This window comes from Tiliqua scincoides, chromosome 1, assembly GCF_035046505.1.
Source record: "Tiliqua scincoides isolate rTilSci1 chromosome 1, rTilSci1.hap2, whole genome shotgun sequence".
Classification (NCBI taxonomy): Eukaryota; Metazoa; Chordata; class Lepidosauria; order Squamata; family Scincidae; genus Tiliqua; species Tiliqua scincoides.
This window is the reverse complement of record NC_089821.1, coordinates 11493720-11514480: the sequence shown is the minus strand read 5'-3', so window position 1 is coordinate 11514480 and position 20761 is coordinate 11493720. Positions and strand designations below refer to the sequence as shown.

At 42.2% G+C, this 20761-nt stretch overlaps 1 protein-coding gene and 1 pseudogene across 1 annotated transcript in view; both read right to left on the bottom strand.

Moving 5' to 3' along the window:
- Positions 1–20761, bottom strand: part of RYR3 (ryanodine receptor 3) — a 296319-nt gene that overhangs the window by 184639 nt on the left and 90919 nt on the right. Inside the window, exons 20-28 of the mRNA XM_066612315.1 lie at positions 18003–18195; positions 14579–14795; positions 13535–13639; positions 12429–12532; positions 9608–9691; positions 7076–7235; positions 6364–6511; positions 3568–3773; positions 52–226 (exon numbers count right to left, since the gene is read on the bottom strand). Coding sequence (XP_066468412.1) covers positions 52–226; positions 3568–3773; positions 6364–6511; positions 7076–7235; positions 9608–9691; positions 12429–12532; positions 13535–13639; positions 14579–14795; positions 18003–18195 — 1392 coding nt within the window. The remainder of the gene's footprint in view (positions 1–51; positions 227–3567; positions 3774–6363; positions 6512–7075; positions 7236–9607; positions 9692–12428; positions 12533–13534; positions 13640–14578; positions 14796–18002; positions 18196–20761) is intronic.
- Positions 7715–7834, bottom strand: LOC136637424 (5S ribosomal RNA; annotated as a pseudogene).

Below are 20761 nucleotides of genomic sequence, written 5' to 3'. Positions count from 1 at the left end.
GTAGAATATAACTTTATCATAACATCTTTGTAGTTAACAGATTCCACATACCATTATCAATTTCAAAGTCAGCAAAAGCAAGCTCTGAACCTTTATTGGTTATTAGTAACTCCCCATTCAGAGTAAATATCATTGACTTGTCATCTAGATTTATCATACAGCCCACCACATCTCCTGGTTGCCAGTTTCGTCCAAAGAATCCGCTACCTTGGTGCCAACGTTGACCCTGAAGAGGGGAAAAAAGAATAGCATCAAATGTGTGCATCAAAATATGTTCGTGGTAAGGAGGTTTAAAACAAGAAGAATATAGAAGCTGGTTTTTCAAGAACAGTAACAAAAGAAACTGTACCTAGCCATGAGCAAACAGTGCACAAGAAGTCAGGTCTGCAAAGTGAGCCTTGTGGTGTAGTGTATATGTATGTAAGTTTGCTTCTGAGTTACAGACCAATCAAAATCACGTGCGGTGATATAGCAGCACCAGTGCTGGCTACACTGCATCCTGCAAGGGATTTTCAGTTGCTGTAAGGTTCCTCGGAGTAAAGGATACTTGTCTCCTTGCCCCAGCATAAGTTCCAGCAGCCAGAAAGGGCAACTCAGACCAGTAATAACGCTGGCACAAGTCCATGTTGATCTGTGCAGGTTCCCGGGAAGGGAATCAGGACTTGGTATGCACTGCTGCCAAACCTGCCCTCCCTTCTGGGCCCGATTCACCCACCCCGGTTCCTCCCTATTCCCTTGGAGTCAGGGATAAGAAGCAAGGTGGATACCTTTGCCTATCTCTGCCTGCCAGGTGTAAGGGAGTGGGAACAGGATGCAGATATCTTGTTGTCTTGTGTGCTGCCTGAGGCATCTGGTGGGTCACTGTGAGGGCCCAATCCTATTCAATTTTCCAGCACCGGTGCAGCCACAAAGCAGCCCCGAGGTAAGGGAACAAATGTTCCCATACCTTGAGGAGGCCTCTGTGACTAATAATAATAATAATAATAATAATAATAATAATAATAATAATAATAATAATAATAATAATAATAAAAAACTTTATTTATATCCCGCCCTTCTCCCTAAAGGGACCCAGGGCGGCTAACAACATGTAAAAAACACATTTAAAAACATAAATTAAGACAAATAGCAGACAAAAACATTAAAAACACATTAACAGAGACCTTAAAAACAGTAGTCAGATTAAAAGACAGAATAAAAAGAGTACAAAAGAGCAAGTCACAAAGGAATCAAGGCCTGTAAAAACTACAAAATGTGTAAAAAAATGTTAAAAAGGCCTAAGAATCAGAAAGCTTGTGTAAACAGCAGTGTCTTCAGGCCTCGCCGGAAACTCTCAAGAGAGGGAGCCATTCTCAAGTCAAGGGGAAGGGAGTTCCATAATGTTGGTGCCACTACCGAGAAGGCCCTGTTTCTTGCAGCCGCCCCCCGGACCTCCTTGGGTGGCGGCACTTGTAAAAAGGCCTTCTCTGATGACTACCTCCCCAGCACAGGAAGCAGTGTGTACCCCAATGGCACAGCAGCACCGGCACTGGAAAATTGGATAGAATTGGGTCCTCAGATAGAGGAAGCTGGACTAAATGGGCCTTTGGCCTGATCCAGCAGGGTTCTTCTTATGTTCTTAAAGTGTTTGACAATTTTTTTGTGGCAGCCTGTGCTGGTGGAACATGCATTCCCACCAACGCAGACCTTCGTTAGGAGTGGGACATTTATTTCTAAAAAAGAGAGTAAAGGAGTACCTTGGTTTTGATTTGCTCTAGGACCATTTTCTGCCTCTATCTCTGCTCACAGGTTGATGATCTGTAATCTCTTTCTATATCTTAAAATTCATTGATTGCCTTTCTACCAGAATGTACAGATGGTGGTTCTCAGCAAAACAGCACCATCAGCACAATATAGAGCCAATTAATGCAAAAACACGGTAATAAACATGACCAAAATAATGTGATAAACATAAGCAACAGAAGAACAGGAAAGAAAATCGGCTGATGACTTTGGAAAGCCATTAAACTAAGTCAAAGTTTCTTCCTTCTCAAATCTCTTCCATTTCTCACACACCCCACTTCTGACAAACCTCTCTTAAGGGCCCAATCCTGTCCAACTTTCCTGTGCTGATGTAGCTGTTCCAACAGGGTGCGTGCTGTGTGGGAGGTGCAGTCACAGAGGCCTCCTCAAGGTAAGGAACATTTGCTTCCTTACCTTGAGGTTGCAATGCAGCTGCCTCAGAGCAGCAAAGTTGGATAGGATGGGTCCTTTAACTCTCTTATACGCTTTGAAATGCTCTTGTCCATCATATCCAACCTCTCACTAATATTCTAAGGCCGCAATCCTAACTAACTTTCCAGCACTGACATAAGGACAATGCAACTCAGAGGTAAGGGAACACACATTGCCTTACCTTGAAGAGGCCTCTGTGAGTGCCCCCCAACTGCAGGATGCAGCACACAGCCCACTGGCACAGCTATGGATGGCACCCTAAATTTCCTAACATAGGATTGCACCTTAAAATGCCTAACATAGTACTAACATAGCACAGCCTTATAATGAAACATATTTCCACATATCAACATTTTAAACAGTATAACACACATACATATAAATGCAATATTTTACCTATAACTTGTATAATAATTATAAGCAAAATTACAATAAGTAATATTATTTATTAGATCTTTATAATACCAATAGCTTTTACTAGACCAACTTTGGGAAGGGGGTAGATTTGCCAGCAACAGCAGAAGCTACCAAATCCTACCTCCCTTCCCTATCACATGACCCAAGTCTACACAGACCTGAGCCAGTAATTTCATTAGCGCAGGTCTAAGTAGATTGCTCCGTGCCACTGAAGTGTAATTATTGGTAAGGGAACATTTTTTCTGATAGCGATTTTAGAGGGTTAACTTATCTTCTCTAGTTTAAGAAAAATAACTGAAATTGGAGCCAAGAGAATGACTGTTGTTCCCCTCAAAAACAGGATAGGAGGATCATTATGTCAAAGTGACCTAAAGAGATCATGATTGGCAGAACATGTAGATCATAACTTTCCCAAAGGGAAAATTCCAGGATCTTCTATAACCAAAGTTGTGGGCCAGGAATAATTTAGGATGCAAGGCAGAATGACCTCCTAATTAGAGCTGGGACAATACACCAAACTTGTCATAATAGGCCCAATAAGGAGGTGGAAGTGACATACAGTGACATGAGTAACTTGTTTATTCCATGTTATTTAATGTGATTTTCTGGGTGTGGGTCTTTGAGAAACAGGATGGGAAAAGAAGAGTGAACATTTGTATCCAAACTGAAACAATTGGCTTGTGTAATTCACTTACTATGTAGAAATAAAGCCTCCAAACCCTTTTAAAATGTCTGTGACTGTTTGGCATTGCATCAGTGAAAAGAATCTGAAAATCTTTCCAAGAGTTCCCTCATTGGGTTGGGCCCTCATTTTATCAGCCGCAATTGGATCCTCCAAGTGCAAACAATCCTTTTTGTCTGGGTAATAATAGTTCAGCAACAGCTACAAACTTAGATTTTCACTAAGTTCTTGGTTTGGTACTCAGATGTACTAACTTTGCTTCCTTCAAACACAAATGCTTGGTCATCAGCTCCCAATTCTACGTCAGGCCGACAGCCTGGCCTCGCCCACCCAACACGCATATCTCCTCCTGATACCGCTTCAAATTCAAAATACCACTTTCCAGTCTTAACTCCATAAGACCGCTCTACTCTGAAGCAACGTATCTTGTCAATGCTCACTTTTTCCACTGTTTGGTCAGCTGTGAAAAGCAGAAGAAAAAAATAACATGAACATTCACTGCGACTGAAATATCCTGGCTTGTATTTTCAATCTGTGACTATGCCACAATTAGGAAAATAAAGTATGATTTTTTTTGAGTGAGCATGGCATGTACTTAAAGTTTTTTAATATTCAAACTAGGAACATCCTGCATACATATTTTTTCCGCAGACAGACATTTGACCTCCACAAATACAAAATGACTGATTTGAGAAATGTAGTCTTACCTTTTCTATTCTCTACTCTATTTTCTAAATTAAACATCCAAGCATAATGTTTCATGAGGGTGGTCACCTCTTATAAAAAAAATATAAATATATATATATATATATTATACTACACTATATATATTCATACTATAAATACTCTATATTATAGTTTAATGTAGAGCATAAAGAAAAGTACAGATCCAATTCATCTTCTACCAAAGCAAACAAAACATTTGTCAGTAAAATGCTTCATCTCAATGAAAGGTATTCCACACCTAATATAAAAGCTGGAAATTTTCTTTGACAAGAGAAAAGCAGAGGAGAAATGTTTTAGTAAATAAATAAATAAATAAATAAATAAATAAATAAATAAATACTAACGTAAATACAAAATCCCCTATTGATTTAGAAACAGGGAAAGGTTTTTTTTTTTTTTTTAAATAATAATAATTTTTTCTTGTTGGCATCCTTCAGTCTCAGAAGACTATGGTGTCACACTCTGAATGGTGGTTCTGGAACAGAGTGTCCTCTCCAGTGCGTGAAGCCTGGGTAAAGTAGGTATGGAGGATAGGCTGTTACCCATGCAGCAAATCCCCCCTCTCCACGTCGCTGAAATGGTCCAATGGAAAGGCAAAGGCCAATACGGTTGGTTCCAGCGGCATTGCAGGAGTTGCCAGAATGTGACTGTGTTCAGCCATGAACTGCCTCAGGGACTCCGGCTCCAGATTTTGCCTCGAGGTTGACTCCTGAAGCCTTTTCCATAACTAGATGTAGCCACAAGGCAGTGGAGGTTTGAGATCAGAGTTTTCCTTCTCTCAGATGAGCTGCCTTCCCAGGCTGACGAGTTCCATCTACCCGGTGGCTGTTTAGTCGCCTCTTACGACAAGTACAGCCAAACTGAGGGCCTATTCTTATCCCCAGCCCCCAGGCAATAATTATAATTATTATAAAAAATAAGCCCGCATGATAATAATTAGGACTTTATATAAAAGTGTCACAGCAGAGTTTTCATGCATTAAAAAAAGTACAGGCGTGCTCTGTTATCCATGGGGGTTTCGTTCTGTGGACTTGTGGTCAGCCGAAACTGCAGATATGGGCGAACACCTATCCCAGGGGTTCAGGGGTCACCCATCTCCTCCAGAACTGCTCAGACTGAGCTGTGAATGTGAAAAAACGCGACTTCACAATTCTTGGAGAAACTGGAAGTTTGTAATGCCATATAAGGCATTGGGAGGCATGGGGAACATCCTCAGCCTCTGCTGGGCTCAGAAGCCCCTTCAGAGGCCAGGCAGGGAGGCACATGCTGGGGAGGGCCCCAAATCTGCAGATAACTGAATCTGTGCATATAGGATCCGCAAATATGGGCCCCTCTGCAATATTTTAGAAAGAGGGAAAAAAAAAACTGTCAGGGTCTCTACTGAGGAACAGCCAGTTAAAAACTGGTTTCTTACAAAATCCTCTTCGTAACATGGTGGTATTAAAGTTTTCCAACCTTATTGCTTACCCCAAACTCCCTACCAGTGATACTTGAGGTGGTATCTGGTAGTACACGTAGGACTCCCAGACTTCTGCTGCCTGGCAACAAGACCAGCAACACAATGTGACAAGCAGCGGTAGGAGGCTCCAGCGTGCACATTTTGTGTGTTTGAAAAAGCCCTCCTATGCACTCCGAGCCTCTGAGTGTTAGTCATGATGCATCTGGCCTCCCAATTCAGAAATACCTGGAGGTGACCACATCACCAGTTACTTCCGGTGATACTTTCAGTAGTACAACAGGGGACAAAGAACGCTGATTGTGCCCTGCCCCTTGGCTCCCAAGGCCCCCAGAACAGCTAACACAGAACAATGGGAAACCATTATAAAAGATAAAAGAGTGAAACGTTTGCCCTGATTGCTTCTTTTCACCTCCTCCACCTCACGGCAGTTGGTGTTTCCATAGACTTGGGAGGGGGCACAGTCTAATTTTAAAGAGGTCGCAGCAGGTGGAGATCGTGATGGTGGCTCTTTGCCCTGCTGGTTTTTTGTTTCTTCCTCTTCTCCTACTCACCAGGTACTTGGTGCTTCTGTGGCCACAGTGAGCAGGAAGGGGACACAGTCCTTGCCTGAAGAGGAATCCATAAGTGAAGGCAACAACACTGGATCTTCACCTTACCACCTGTTCCTTCTCAAAATATATTTATTTTCAATTTAAAAAAAATCTAGGAAGAGTACTACATTTTTAGCCATGATCAATCTCACTAGCTATGTGAGAATACCATGATGACCAACCTCACAGGATTTTTGAGAACAAATTGTTAGCAAAGCACATTAGAAGTATTAGCACTGCTCAGAAAGCATTAGCAATAAAAAAGTAACACATGCCTAGTTCTTGATCTGGAGGTTCAATATTGTATCCATAACCAGCAAAGGTACGGACAGCTTCACGAAGACTATCTCTATTTGATTTCTTAGTACGTTCATCTAATAAGGTATATGGTACCAGACGAGGATTTCGTTTGTTTTTGAGATCCTAAAAGGAATACAGGAAAGAAATGTCATATTCAAGCTTTCTCTCTCTCTCTCTCTCTCTCTCTCTCCTTCCCCAGACATGGGATAATATACAAAAATGGAACAAATTGTCCTTCCTCCTTTTTGCAAAAACATGCAGGCAGAATAATTCTTCCTGACACTCTAACAGCAAACAAAACACCAATAATCACATATGCTGTAGTCAACAAACAGCATCACTCTTAAGTCCTGCAGACTTCATAGTTGGACAGAGGCTGCACTAGTAATCAAGCTGCAGGTTTGTCTGACCTTAAGATGTACTCACAGCAAACAGCATGATCAATTCAATCAATAAAGGCCTCTATGTTAACTATAATTGTAATGCAACGGCTTCATTGCATGAACACAGTCAGAGTTCAGTTATCAAAGGCTCTTCATATGAATACAGTACTCATTAATTAGGACAAGCTTTTCCAAGAACTAAGTGCATCATTCAATAGTACCACTTCAGCTAACCCTGGGCCTCACTATATCAACACTCTAACACTACTCAAACACTCTTTAAAATATTTCTTAAAACAAATACCTGTTGAATACCATAGGTCCAGCCTTGCTTTATTCTGTCTTTAGCCCAGACGTTATGTGCATTCTCTGCCAGTTTATCAACCAATACTTCTTGTGAAGGTAATAATTTCACATCAGAAAGATCTAGAGGGGCAGGTTTATAGCCATTTGACATCATATAACTACAAACCAGAAAAAAAAATTGTTATTAAACATTATATAACTACATATATAAACATATAATTACATGTTTAACCGATATCAATCTCATTAGCTTTAATAAATACAAAACTGTGTGACAAAAGGAAAAGGGTAAAACTTTGCAACAACAAAGATAACAAGGGCAGCACAATGTATTACACAACCACAACTAAAATAGTGACAAAACACAGCTGTTCACAGCTGAAAAGGCAAACGAAGATAAGTGCGGACACAAAACAAGCTTATTAATTTTAGACAAGAAGCCAACACCTCATAGATCCCTACCTTCTTGAAGAGAAGCAGTTACACTTATTAATTAATGACACATTCACAAATATGACTCACAGCTTCAGGGATCAAAACTCATTTACATACCAGAGTGAATGTAAGATGCACTTCTAACTATCCTGCCCCACACTAATATGGTTGGCAACCTTCAGTCTCGAAAGACTATGGTAGAAGCCTACAGCACCCGGTATTCCCAGGAGGTCTCCCATCCAAGTACTAACCAGGCCTGACCCTGCTTAGCTTCCAAGATCAGATGAGATTGGGCATGTGCAGGATAACAAATGGAATTGCCAGAAATCATAACCCACCAGGTGGAGAAACAAAAAAGGTCCATTCAGCATATATGCATATCGGAGTGAGGGCCACTCAAACCATTTTGTTCCATTTCACAGGATCCACAGAATGATTGTTATGAAGGGTTTTGCTTCATAGCTTGTGAGAACATTTGTGAAAAGTGTGCCCCTGTTCAGTTCAATTCTAGTACTGGGTACCATATTGCTATGAAATTCCAGAAAAACATCCTACTCATCCTGTTTATCACTGAGCTTTGAGCAGAGCTTAGAGCTCTTCAGCCTGTGGGTCGGGACCGCATGGAGTTGCGAGGCTTCATTTTGGGGGTCGCGGCAAACTTTCAAAGCCTGTACAAGATGAGGGTTTGGATCCAATTCAATAATGGTACTGCCTTATTAAAACTCAACTCTTAATATAATCCTGCACAGCCTCTTGCTGCCTTGCCCTGCATTTCCTAAAACCAGTCCTGCTTAGGCTGCTGTCTCACAGGGTTGTTGTGAAGACACAAGCGGTAAGGAGAAAAGGAGCAGTTGGGCCCAGGGGTGAGCAGCAATGGGAGCAGATCAGGGAACAGGACAGGGGGTGAGATTGGCAATGGGTCCCCAGTCTCATACTAGGGAACTCTACTTAAAAGGTTGAAGACCACTGGCTTAGAGTACCATGCAAAACACACAGTCTACTACTCACTCAAGGGCATGTTAACTAATATATGTATCTGTCCCAACTAATCTACAAGTTACCAAGATATAAATGCATTTTTGGTTTCCTAGGTCACAATCTAAAAAAAACTGAATACTTCCCAACGTTTCTCCCCAACTATGTGTGGCTTTCTCAAGGGAATTATCTAACTACTCAATCACTTAGGGCCCAATCCTATCCAATTTTCCAGTACTGGTGCAGCTGCAATGCAGCCCCAAGGTAAGGGAACAATGTTCCCATCCTTAAGGAGACCTCTGTGACTGCTGCCCCACCACAAGATGCAGTGCATGCCCCATTGGCACAGCTGCACCGGCCCTGGCAAACTGGATAGGATCGAGCCCTTAGTTATGTTGAAGGCAGAAGCATTTACCAATGCTTAGGGCTCCTTTGGAGCTTTAGGTTGGGATACTCACTTCAATGTTTTGGATTATGAGGCAGTAAAGAGTGATATGATGTTTTGAGTTTTGGGATAGGGTAGTTAGATAATTCCCTTGAGAAAGCCACACATAGTTGAGGTAAAACATCAGAAATTATTCAAAATTTTTAGGTTGTGGCCTGGAACCCAAAAATGCATTTATCTCTTGATGACAATTCTGGCCACAGAGACCTCAGTTTGTACATTAATCTACAAGTTATTTATTTAGAAGATCTATATCCTGCCTTTCAGCATTACTACTCCCAAGACAGCTAACAGTCATATAAAAAACTAACATTATTCATAAACCTGACCAACATCATCAGATACTGTCAGTGCTGAAGATTGTGATAAATCTAACAGGAAAAGGCCACAGTTCTACGTGCTGAAGGTTCCACATTCAAATAATAATTACAAGTAAATGCCACAGGGAGAGGTAAAAAAAAATTTTGTGCCAACTACCATATATTACTAAAATTGCTTTCCACACTGATATCAAGACTCACAGAGCTCAGGATAAGGAGAAGCAGCTCTTCAATAATTGCCCCAAGACTATGAATCTATATTGCTAAAAAAATGATAAAGTAATTCTAAGCAGCCATTTAGTATAATGGTTACACAGGTAACAAATGAGAGCAATATTTTTTACCATGAGCTTACTTTTTTGAAAGCTTGATTTTCTTAAGATCTTCCTCTGCTCCTGGATTGATATGAACAACATGGCAACCAAGAGCCAAAAGTGTTCTATAACAATAAAAAAAAAAAAAAGCTGTAAAAAATCTCATACAATTACAACTTCTGTTAGTGTTTGTGGGTGCTCTCTCTGCCCGTGTGCTAGCCCAGGGCTGGAGTTCTGCTGTACACTGGAGGGGGGGAATAGGAAATAACCGTGTAGGTTGCAGTTGGAAAGGAAGACAGAGCCAACAAAATAGCTGTTAAGGGATGGTTTATTTGAGGTGTTTGTACATCATCTGTTCCCCAAAGGTGTCACAGGATTTGGTATTTACATTGACCAGAAAAAAACGGGAAGAATCTTGCTTCAGACTTAAATTGATTCCCTCTGACTGGCCCAAACAAGAACTCTCCTTGCAAGGTCTGGGTCCCTGGAGTGGGTTGAGTGGGTGAGGGCTGGCATAGGAGTACAGCCTAAATGTCCTCTTGGCCTCCCTGAGACTGCCTGGACACTCATGTGTTCCACCCTGTGGTCTCAGATGCTGGCCAGCCTCCACCAGTTTGCTACTTCCTTCTCACTGCCTTCTTCCCCCTGCCCTCCGTTCTTCCCTGGACCCCCACTTCTTCACCCCTTTGTTCCTTCCCTTGCTTCTCCGTTTTCCACCCATCCTTGCATCCTGTCCTCTTCTCCTCTCCGCACCCCCTCGCTTCCAGTGGTGTCGCTAGGGAGGTGCGGGGGGTGAGGGCCGCACTGAGTGACAGGCCGGGGGGTGATGTGCACTGGGGATGACGCTAAAATCGCGATGTTGGGAGCAACCCTGTCATGCCATACACCGTTGGATGCGGAATGCAGTGCAAAACCCCAGAGTGAAATAGCTCTTTTCCTTCAAAAGTTATGGCCAAAAACCCAGAAGGAAAAAAATGCATGGAGCCCTATGGAAAATAAAACCGGGCCGTATCGTGTGTTTACTGGTGAATAGGCATACTTGCCTTAGTGCGTCAGAAAGGGCAGGCTGAGAGGATTCCAACGACACCAGAATGGTCCCTATCCAATGAACGCAGCCCCCCAAAAGCACCTGAGAAGGAGGTCCCTCCCTCCTAGCTGCGAATGTATTGAGCCCTATGGAAAGCGAAACTATGCCACATGGTCACGTTTACTCGCGAGTAGGCAGACCTGTCTTGGCTTGTGATCAGACCAGGCAAAGGGGAATGTGAGGAGACCAGAATGGTCCTGATCCGATGGAACTAGAGCGCAACAAATGCTCCAGAAGGCAACACCCCCCCCCACTAAAAAGGACAAAAAAATTGGCTTGAACTGGTAAGGGGAATGTTTTCTATTTTGCACTTGCAAAGCCAGGAGGGTCTTTATCTTGATATGCGTGAGTTAGAAGAACTTTAAACTGGGCACTGGGAGGGCTGGAAATCTCACTGATTCTTTTGGGGGGGGGGTATTGCAGGCAGAATTTGGTGAATTCCACCAAAATTCACTTGGTGGAACAGGGCTGGCTCTCCCTTATTTAATTATTTCTTTTATTTTAATTTAATTATTAATTATTTTAATTTGCTTGAAGATGTCACTTCTGGCCATGACATCACTTCCAATGGGTCCTGGACAGATTGTCATTCTAAAAAGTGGGTCCCGGTGCTAAAAGATTGAGAACTGCTGAAATAAGGTATTAGTAAGTTGACACGGGGTGTGTGCGTGTGTGAGACTCTACAAGTTTTCAAAATCACTAAAATCAGAGTTTGGAGGAATAATACCATCATGTTATATATCAATCAATGCGTAATTTCATGCAGAATGCAATGAAACAAACCACATTGAAAAATCTGTGTTCTATCAAAAGGTAAAGCAAAAAAAGTAGTGGGGCGGGGCGATGGTACATCACCACGCCCACAACCCGGGGTGTTGCCCCACCCACTGCATGGGGTGACACACAGGCCTCCCGCACCTGGTGACAGGAACCCTAGTGACTCCACTGCTCGCTTCCCTTGGCTCCACCATTCCTGACCCTGTCCCAGGTCTTAGTGCTGCCATTCTACCTTCACTTGTCTTCTAACAGCCCCGGTTCTTTATACTTCCTGCCTTCTGTTCTCTGCCCTGCCCTTGCCCTCATCATATGGACTGGCTCACTCTCTCAAGGCCTCAGTATTTTGTGACATCAGATGAGGCAGCTAGAAATCATGTTGTATCACCAGGATCTCCAGCACTCCGACAACCATAACTCACAGTGTTCTACAAAACACTGTGGTCCAGGAAGAGATTTCCCCATTGTCCCCTTGTGATTTTGATATTGTTCCCATTTATTTGAGATACCATATAACTTCCACACCATTGTCAGGATACTGGGTAGCATGACTATTCACCTCATAAAATGCCCATCATTATGAACCAGTCAATGGGGTTTGTTTGCACTGAGAGTTTGGTTGGTATATATGGGTCAAGAAAGAATTTTTATTTTGGTTAGACTGAGATAAGAAAGGGACTACAATCCAGTGAAAGACCACTGGTTTCGCATGCAGATGGTTCCAGGATCAGTCTCCAGCATCCTCATGTACAGCTGGGAAAGACTCCTGTCTAAAACCCTGGAAGGCTGCTGCAAGTTGGTGTTGACAATACACTGACATGGAAAAGGGGTCTGAGTCTGTTTCAACCAGTTTCCTATAAAACACTGTGTATTCCTGAATCAGGCAGTGAATTGTTTTTATACACATCTGGGCAGGTGCACTGTACCTACTCTCAAGTGCAAAATTTGGACCAACATGTTTATTTGATATTTTCTTTCTATTTCTTCCACTTATGACTCACTTCAGAGTTTCTGTTGACATTTGCAGGTTATAGTTCTTCTCTGTTTCAGGTAACTTCGAAAATTCCACCAGACAAGGGTGTTGTCTTTTATTATCATCTCGTATCTATAATGTAAAAAAATACTATTTAAGTAATCTTAGATCAACTTTAGTTTAGAAAAAAATTCAGTGGGCCCTCCTGATCTATGGGCGCTTGGCATCCATGGATTTGAGCATCCTCAGATAAATCCCAGGTGTAACCAGAAGTCCCTTCCGGTTTGCGCTGGTGACTTCTGGTTGCGTCCTGAGGTGTTCTGGGGCATGGCCTTTCCAGCTACCAGGGCAGCAGTTGCAAGGCCCAACTTTTGCATGATAGGCCACCAAAGATGTGGAAATGTCATTCGGTTTGCCTACACATTCCAAATCATATTTACAAAAACATACACCAATCATATCGTGCAGTTCTTTGCATTAATTATTATTTCTGCTTAATCAGTATTAAAGAGTAGTCAGGATTTACTTCAAACCAGGTCTCACCAGAACACAAGAAATCCTTCTGTACTGCAAAGAATTATCCAAGAAGATGATATACTCTTTATAGAATATTTTACCATGACCAACAAATGACAGTAATGGCAAACTCTCATTACTCATTGTGGATTAGACAGCAAGGATTCCTGGTAATAACATTTTTTTTTCTCTTTTCAAAAGAAAACTGAGAATCACTTACTTTTAAAATTAGGGTCAACCAGTGCAGTCAATATTGTTATTTCCACAATTATGTAGACGGGGCTTAGACTTGTACACATGATGGATGGGCTCTCATAAGGCTACTCAGTTAACTCATTGGTAAGCTGAGATTTGAACTGGGTCTTTCTAAACAATAACCTATTGTTTATAACAACTTTCCCATTGGCAGGGAAAATTAAAGTTTTGTCATTCAGCTACTGTGATAGATTATCTATACTAACTGCTACAACAGCAACATGTGCTTGATATAAAGCAAGAGTCAACTGGTTTAGTGGCTATTGGAGTTCAAAGATAACTGGTAGAGGATTATGTATCGACTGACTGATTTGTTTTACTTCTCTAGTGCTGTTTTCCCACATAATTGTTCTCAAACTCTACCTTGCCGTAAGTCCAGCCAAGTTCTATTTTATTCATTCCCCAGAGTTCATGGATATTTTCAGCAAGTTTATCCCTGATCTTCTCAAGATGAAGAGGCAAAACAATCTATGGAGGAAACACGTGAAGGATTGTCAAAATACAAAACAATCAGTAATATTCTATAGATCACTTTCACTTTGCATGTTTTGATGTATCAGTGCTACTTCGTTGGCTGCTATGTCACTTCCAGGTACAATTCAAAGTACTAGTTACTATATGTAAAGTCTTCAGTGCTTACAAGCAATACAGTTTGGTCCTCTTTATCTGTGGATTTGACTACCTGTGATGTCGGACCAACCTCCGGATGCAACTGGATGTTTCCTCTGGTCATACATAAAGGGAATTCTGAGGCCCAGGGAGGCCACATGCAGCTTCTCTGGGCCTTCTAAGGCCCAGGAAGACTGCACATGGCCACCCCAGATCTCAGAACATTCTCCGGATGCAACCAGAGCAAAGTTCCAGTCACACTTGTAGGTCTGACATGCCTTGGCCCATGGATTTCATTATCCGCGGGTTTCAGCATCTGAGGGGGTTCTGGAAACGGAACTCCTATCAATGCCAAGGCACAATTGTATATATATAAAGGACCATCTCTTCACAAATTAATCTGTCTGCCCCATGAAATTAGATTAGCTTTCTCTTTAACAATGTTCCAAGAATGTTTAAATACCTTTCTATCCCAGCATGTTTTAATTCTGCTGCTTTTTTCTGTTCTTCCTGTACTTGGTTTCATTGTTAATGTTTGTTGCTGCATTATTTGTTTTTATTTTGGGTTGTAGTCTGCTTTTTAATTTTATTTTATTTTAGTTTTCTTGACTGTTAGCCACTGTGTGCCACCATTTTTGGAACAGAGAAGTGGAGTATATTTTTAATAGAAAATTCTTAAAATTAAAAATCAGATAATAAACAGACATCCCAAAAGTGGTCTGTTACTAAGTAAATATGCCTTGAAAAACTAGTCACAATCAGTTTGTTTTACATAATGTTGTTTTCAGTAAAACATACCTGACTGGTGTCAATTGGGAAAGGAATAAAGTTAGCTTGAGAGAGAAATTGTGTTGTACCAAGCAAATCTCTAACTCCATCAGAATCTCTTTTATATTCTTTGACTGGTTCCAATTTCATCTTCTCTTTTGGAAGCAAAGCTTCATAGCAAGGTGCGTAGCCAGTTGGAGGTAGAAATTTGAACTCTCCATGACGTCCACCCATTAAAAAACGCACTCTACACAATTGTAAATGAAAAAGGGTTAAGGAGAATGCTGTAAAAACCAAGACACAAGTCAAGTGTCATACTTGATTATAATGGGTAGCATCCTGATTTAAGTTTAAGTCACCTTCCTAACTCCACCCACCCAGTTGTGGCTCCCAGCTTCCAATCAATAATAACTTTATTTTTACCCCGCGTTTCTCCCTGAAGGGACTCAAGGCAGCTTACAACAGGTTAGAACAGATTAAAAACATAATTTAAAAACAGATAAAAGCATATTAACACATATCATAAAAACAGTAGTCAGATAAAAAGTAGTCAGGTAAAAAGAGCATAGAGCAGCAAATCATAAAAGAATCAGGCCTGTAAAAAATATTAAGAGATGTTGAAAAGATGTTAAAAAGGCCAAGAACTCAGAAGGCTTGTTTAAACAAAAGGGTCTTCAGGCCTCGCCGAAAAGTCTCAAGAGAGGGAGCCATTCTTAAGTCAAGGAGCAGGGAATTCCATAGCGTTGATGCCACTACTGAGAAGGCCCTATTTCTTGCCACCGCTCCACGTACCTCCTTAGGCTGCGGCACTTGTAAGAAGGCCTTCTCTGATGACATAAGAGGAAGAGCCGGATTGTACGGAAGTAGGCGATCTCTAAGATACCCTGGCCCCAAGCAGTATAGGGCTTTAAAGGTCAAAACCAGCACCCTGAATTGGGCCCGGAAACGAATGGGCAGCCAATGTAGCCCCCGGAGAAGCGGACTGACAGAGTCAAACCGCCTACCTCCAGTAACTACATGGGCTGACGCATTCTGCACTAGTTGCAGTTTCCGAACTGTCTTCAAGGGCAGACCACATAGAGCTCGTTACAATAATCTAGCCTCGATGTCACTGTGGCATGGATCACCGTGGCCAGGTCTGCATGATCCAAGTACGGCTGTAGCTGGCACACCAGCCGAAGCTGAGCGAAGGCCCCCCTAGCCACAGCCGCCACCTGGGAATCCAGAAGCAGCTGCGAGTCCAGGTGGACCTCCAAGCTGAGGACCTGCTCCTTCAGGGGGAGTGCAACCCCATTCAGCGCAAGCCGATAGTCCAGCACCTGCATCGAGGATTTCCGAACCAGGAGAGCCTCTGTCTTATCTGGATTTAATTTCAGCTTGTTCGCCCCCATCCAGATCCTCACTGCCTCCAGACAGCACTCCAATCTCTTCCAACAATTCCCTGAAATCACATCCCATGCCTCTGCCAAAGGGTGCCTGATCCTCAGCAGTGGCTGTTCAGGGGCCTGAGAAGGGATGGGTGGGGTCAGAAGAGACTTATACATTCACAGTTGCACGAACAAAAGTAAGGATGCCACCCAAATAAAATAATTACATTTTCTAACATAAAAGTTATTTCTGATGCAGTAACTTAACTGACGAATTCCCACTCACCCCAAAATCCATTAAATAACGAAAGCATCAGCTGAACCAGATGAAAGTTCAGTGGTTTGTATACATTGAAAAATACCTAATATTTTTATGTGACACAGTGTGAGTTTCAGACACAGACAGCCTGCAGCATCCCTGCTTAATACACCACCTGTTCCAATTACAAAAGCATCAGGCATTATCTCAAAAGATGTTGACTTTTCATGTCAACACATCTGGACCCTTGAGTTTCCCAAACCTTCATAGCGAATGAGATTGATGAATCAGCTAGAGAGCTAATTTCATTTTAGACTTTGGTTTTATTTCTTGGCGTTCAATGCATTTATATATCCAAATTAAATAAATATAAATGAATTTCCAGAAGCAAAATTCTCTAGACAAATGTGCTTGTTAAGCACCTTCTTTGATTATATGTGCTACATACTGGTATATAAAGGAGGCTGATTGTACCATTACAGCACCTAAACCACAGTGTAATAAATCCCTTTTTCTCAGATTATTTCAGCAGATTCAATAATACAATTGACTGATCATTTCTCAGCAGATTTACAACTGAGAGTTTAATTTTTTTATTTTTTTTTAGAATCAGCACTTTGTGAAGTAAATGGAAAATTACTTTAAGGGCACAATCCTAACCCCTTATGTCAGTACTTTCCATCATTGGCGTAGCCATGCCAGTTGGGTGTCACTCACGGAGGCCTCCTCAGAGTAAGGGAATGTTTGTTCCCTTACCTCGGAGCTGCATTGCCTTTATGTCAGTGCTGGAAAGCATTGACATAAGGGGTTAGGATTGTGCCCTAAGTAATGTACAGATTTAAAATTGCTCAGTCCCTCAAAAAGTACAAATTATTCATCAGGTATTGTCAAGCCTTCCTATCACTCTTTTTCAGGAAGCTTTGAAGTATTCTGACCATTTCTAAAGCTTTCATTCCATTTTGTATTAAGTTTACATGTTTGTATCATACTAACAGCCGAGCCCTTTCTGGTGGTTGAGCACTAACAAATTCAACTGTGACTCTGTAACACTGGCACTGTGGCAGTGCTAAGAATGATACAAATTATTTTGATCACTAAGCATCAGAGTTAAAGGCATAATATAAGAAAAGTTAGCGTTTTTAAGTCCCACTGACTTTTGATGGAAGAGATAAATTCACACTGAAAATAATTAAATTTGGCTGAGTTGTGTACTAAAATAAAAGAGAAGGGGTAGGTCTTTTGTTTAAAAAAGGGGGGGTGATCATGATTTTTAGATTAGCTACAATTCAAAAATTGTATTTGTTTTGGAAAAGATAGTAAGTTAACACTCCTGAACTTCAAAAGTCTTCTTTTTTTATAATTTTACACAACTGAACAGTGAAGTATAAGCCATACTGATTCACCTCTGTTCCTTAAATCCTTTTATGCCAGAAGAGTTTGACCTCTCACTGATGCTGCCAAGAAAGATCAAAGTTAGTGCCAAATGTGGTGTTACGCGTAGGACCCCGTCCATTGACAAATGATGGAGACCAAGATCATTTCACGCAGGTCACAAAACTATTACCACGTAATAGTGACTTCACTCAGTGCCAATGTGGGAATGAGTCACACCACATTCAAGACATGTCTAAGATTCTATTTTTCATTGCCTATTATCTATGACTCAGGGTTCTGAGTTGACACAACACTATTTTTCTTTTCATGACTGACAGTTGGAAAGTTCTCCAGCAGCAAGATGCAGTGGCCCCATATAACATTAGAAGGTATTTAGTGTAACAGCTTGGCAAAAACACATCAAACTATTTATGTGAAGGAAGGGTCTACTTACTTGACACCTGCTGAGAAGCTCACCACAGGAAAGAAAAGTCCATCAGTATTGAAGTTCTCAAACATTCCTTGCACAGGCTGTCCATTAATACGGAAAGAAATGCTTGGCGCCCCTAAATCCAAGCAACAGCTGACCACATCATCAGATGCAAGCAAATGTTGGTTTACTGATGCTACTGCTCTGGGTACACGACCTAATAAGCAGACAGACACAGGAAGGAACATTCCTTACAGTGCAAGTAAAGAAAAGAAAACTGTGGCCGCAATCCTAACCAACTTTCCAGTGCTGACACAAGGGCAATGCAATTTCAAGGTAAGAGAACGAACATTGCCTTACCTTGAGGAGGCCTCTGTGACTGCCCCCCAACTGCAGGATGCAGCACATGCCTCACTGGCACAGCTATGCCATTGCTGGAATGTTGGTTAGGATTGTGCCCTGTGTTAGTGAAGTCTTATGAGGTTTTATGGCATTCTTTTCCAAACAAAAAGAATGATCCTTACCCCTTCCAGAGGTGTAGCTAGAGGGGGTGCAAAGCACTAAGTTACGCAGGGAGGTTCGTTGCAGCATGCAAGTGGCCCCTCCCCTTTGGAGCCATTCCAGGCGGTGGGAGAAGCATTCGCGCCTTGAATGCCCATGCACTCCATCTTTTCAGATGGCCTCATAGCTGTGGTGACTAGCAGCCCAATCCTGAGCCTCCCAGCATGAAAGGCTGCAGTGGCACCAAAAATGGCTGCTGCTGCATCCTTAGCTAGCACAGAGTAAGGATCTCCTGTCGGGCCATGGGGCCCGAGACTGGGCTCCGAATCTGGCAGAGTCCCCCTCCCCCTCTTGCCATGCCTTTTCCCCACCCTCTGCCCACCCCGGAATGCCTCTTCCCTGCCTCCTCCGCCTCACCCCTGCCCCAACTTACCTCCAAACGAGCGCCAGGCAGTGGGCTGCCAGTCTCCAATTGGCGCTGTCCCAGCATGGGCTCACACTGAGCTAGCTCTGGCACTGGGCCAGCACCAATGCTCACAATTGTGCCTTATGACATGTTTGCAACAGTGAGCCCCAGTGGTGAGCTGGCGCGCACTGCTCTGGTTTGGTCCCTAAGCATCGTACAAGCTGCTGAACAACCTCCTCGGAACACTGTGCTCTTTCTTTGAAACATCATTCACAAACAGTCAAGTAGCTGGATGTGTGGCTCTTCCACAACATCTAGGCTTCCCCCAGAAGACTATAGCTGGTAACCTACCCTCATAGTGAGATCAGCATGTGCTCAACAACTGGGCAGCCAAGCCCACTTGAATAGGTAAATAAGTGGGATGAAATGGCCAAGTAGTTTCCTCTTATCCAATCATCAAAATGAAGATGAAGCACAAGGATGTTTTGAGTGTGTTTTGGAAGCTTGGCTGAGTCTTAGATTCTGCTTCTGATTCATTGGTGTTCAAGAACTATAGCAGAAAGATTGCCTGTAGTAGAATTATCTACACATTAATCTTTTTCATATAGACCAGGGGTGCCCAAACCCTGGCCCGGGGGCCACTTGCGGCCCTCGGGGTCTCTCAATCAGGCCCTCTGGGAGCCTCCAGTCTCTAATGAGCCTCTGGCCCTCCAGTGACTTGTTGGAGCCGGTGCTGGCCCGATGCAACTGCTGTCAGCAAGAGGATGACTGTTTGACTTCTCCCCTGAGCTTGTGGGACAAGGGCTCCCTCCACTACTTACTGTTTCACATCTGTGATGTGCTGTTTCACGTTTGTGATGCAGCAGTGGCAGCGAAGGAAAGACTGGCCTTGCTTTGTGCAAGGCCTTTTATTGGCCTTGAGCTACCGCAAGACCTTCATTCATTCATATAAGTTCCATCTCTAATATATTCATTTATGTAAATTTATTCAAATTGTAAATTAATTCTTTTTTCCCCGGCCCCTGACACAGTGTCAGAGAGATGATGTGGCCCTCCTGCCAAAATGTTTGGACACCCCTGATATAGACCAAAGGCAAAGGAAGACCCTTTCAGTAAAGTGGCATAAAAATTGGAACTCATGGAACAACTAATACGAGAAGATAAGCATGAACACTATTTCAGTAATATGCTAGACACCCTTAGCATGCACGAGTGACATTCAATTTGCACACAAAGCTCAAATCTTCTGTATGATGCCACTTCATTCACTACAATGTTCTACAGTGATTTTAAAAGTCTACCCTAACTGAAGATATATATTTTCCTCCTACAAGAATGTCACAAATTATAATCATAGCAAAAATTTTTTTTGGAATGACCGGTTGGAGGGCAGAGCCTACAAAGAAAAATCATTATCTTCTTTCCTGTTATTCAATTTCACTTCTTAAAATGCTCAATTTTCCATTTGACTTAACACAACAAAGGCATTTAGGTACACAACTCCTCTGAATTTAAATAGGGTTCGCATGGGAGCAGCATTGCATGGATTGCAACCAAAATTCTGGAATGAAACAACAAGGTTCACCTGACACGTTTTAAGAAGCAAAACAGCAACACATTCCCAGGTGCAAAAACTAGGGTGTAAGCCCCACTGAAGACACTGGAACTTATTTTGAGTAAACATGCATAGGATTTCACAGAAATTGATATTTTTGTGCCCTATCTTAGACCTAGACTACACACTATGCAGGGTGAGGTGGCAGAATTCAGGACTGCTCAACTTTAGTCTGCAAATGGAGCCATATTTTTGGAACTGCCCCCACGCAAAAATAATCCTGAATGCAGTAAAACAGTGAATCAAGGAAAGGTCTGCACT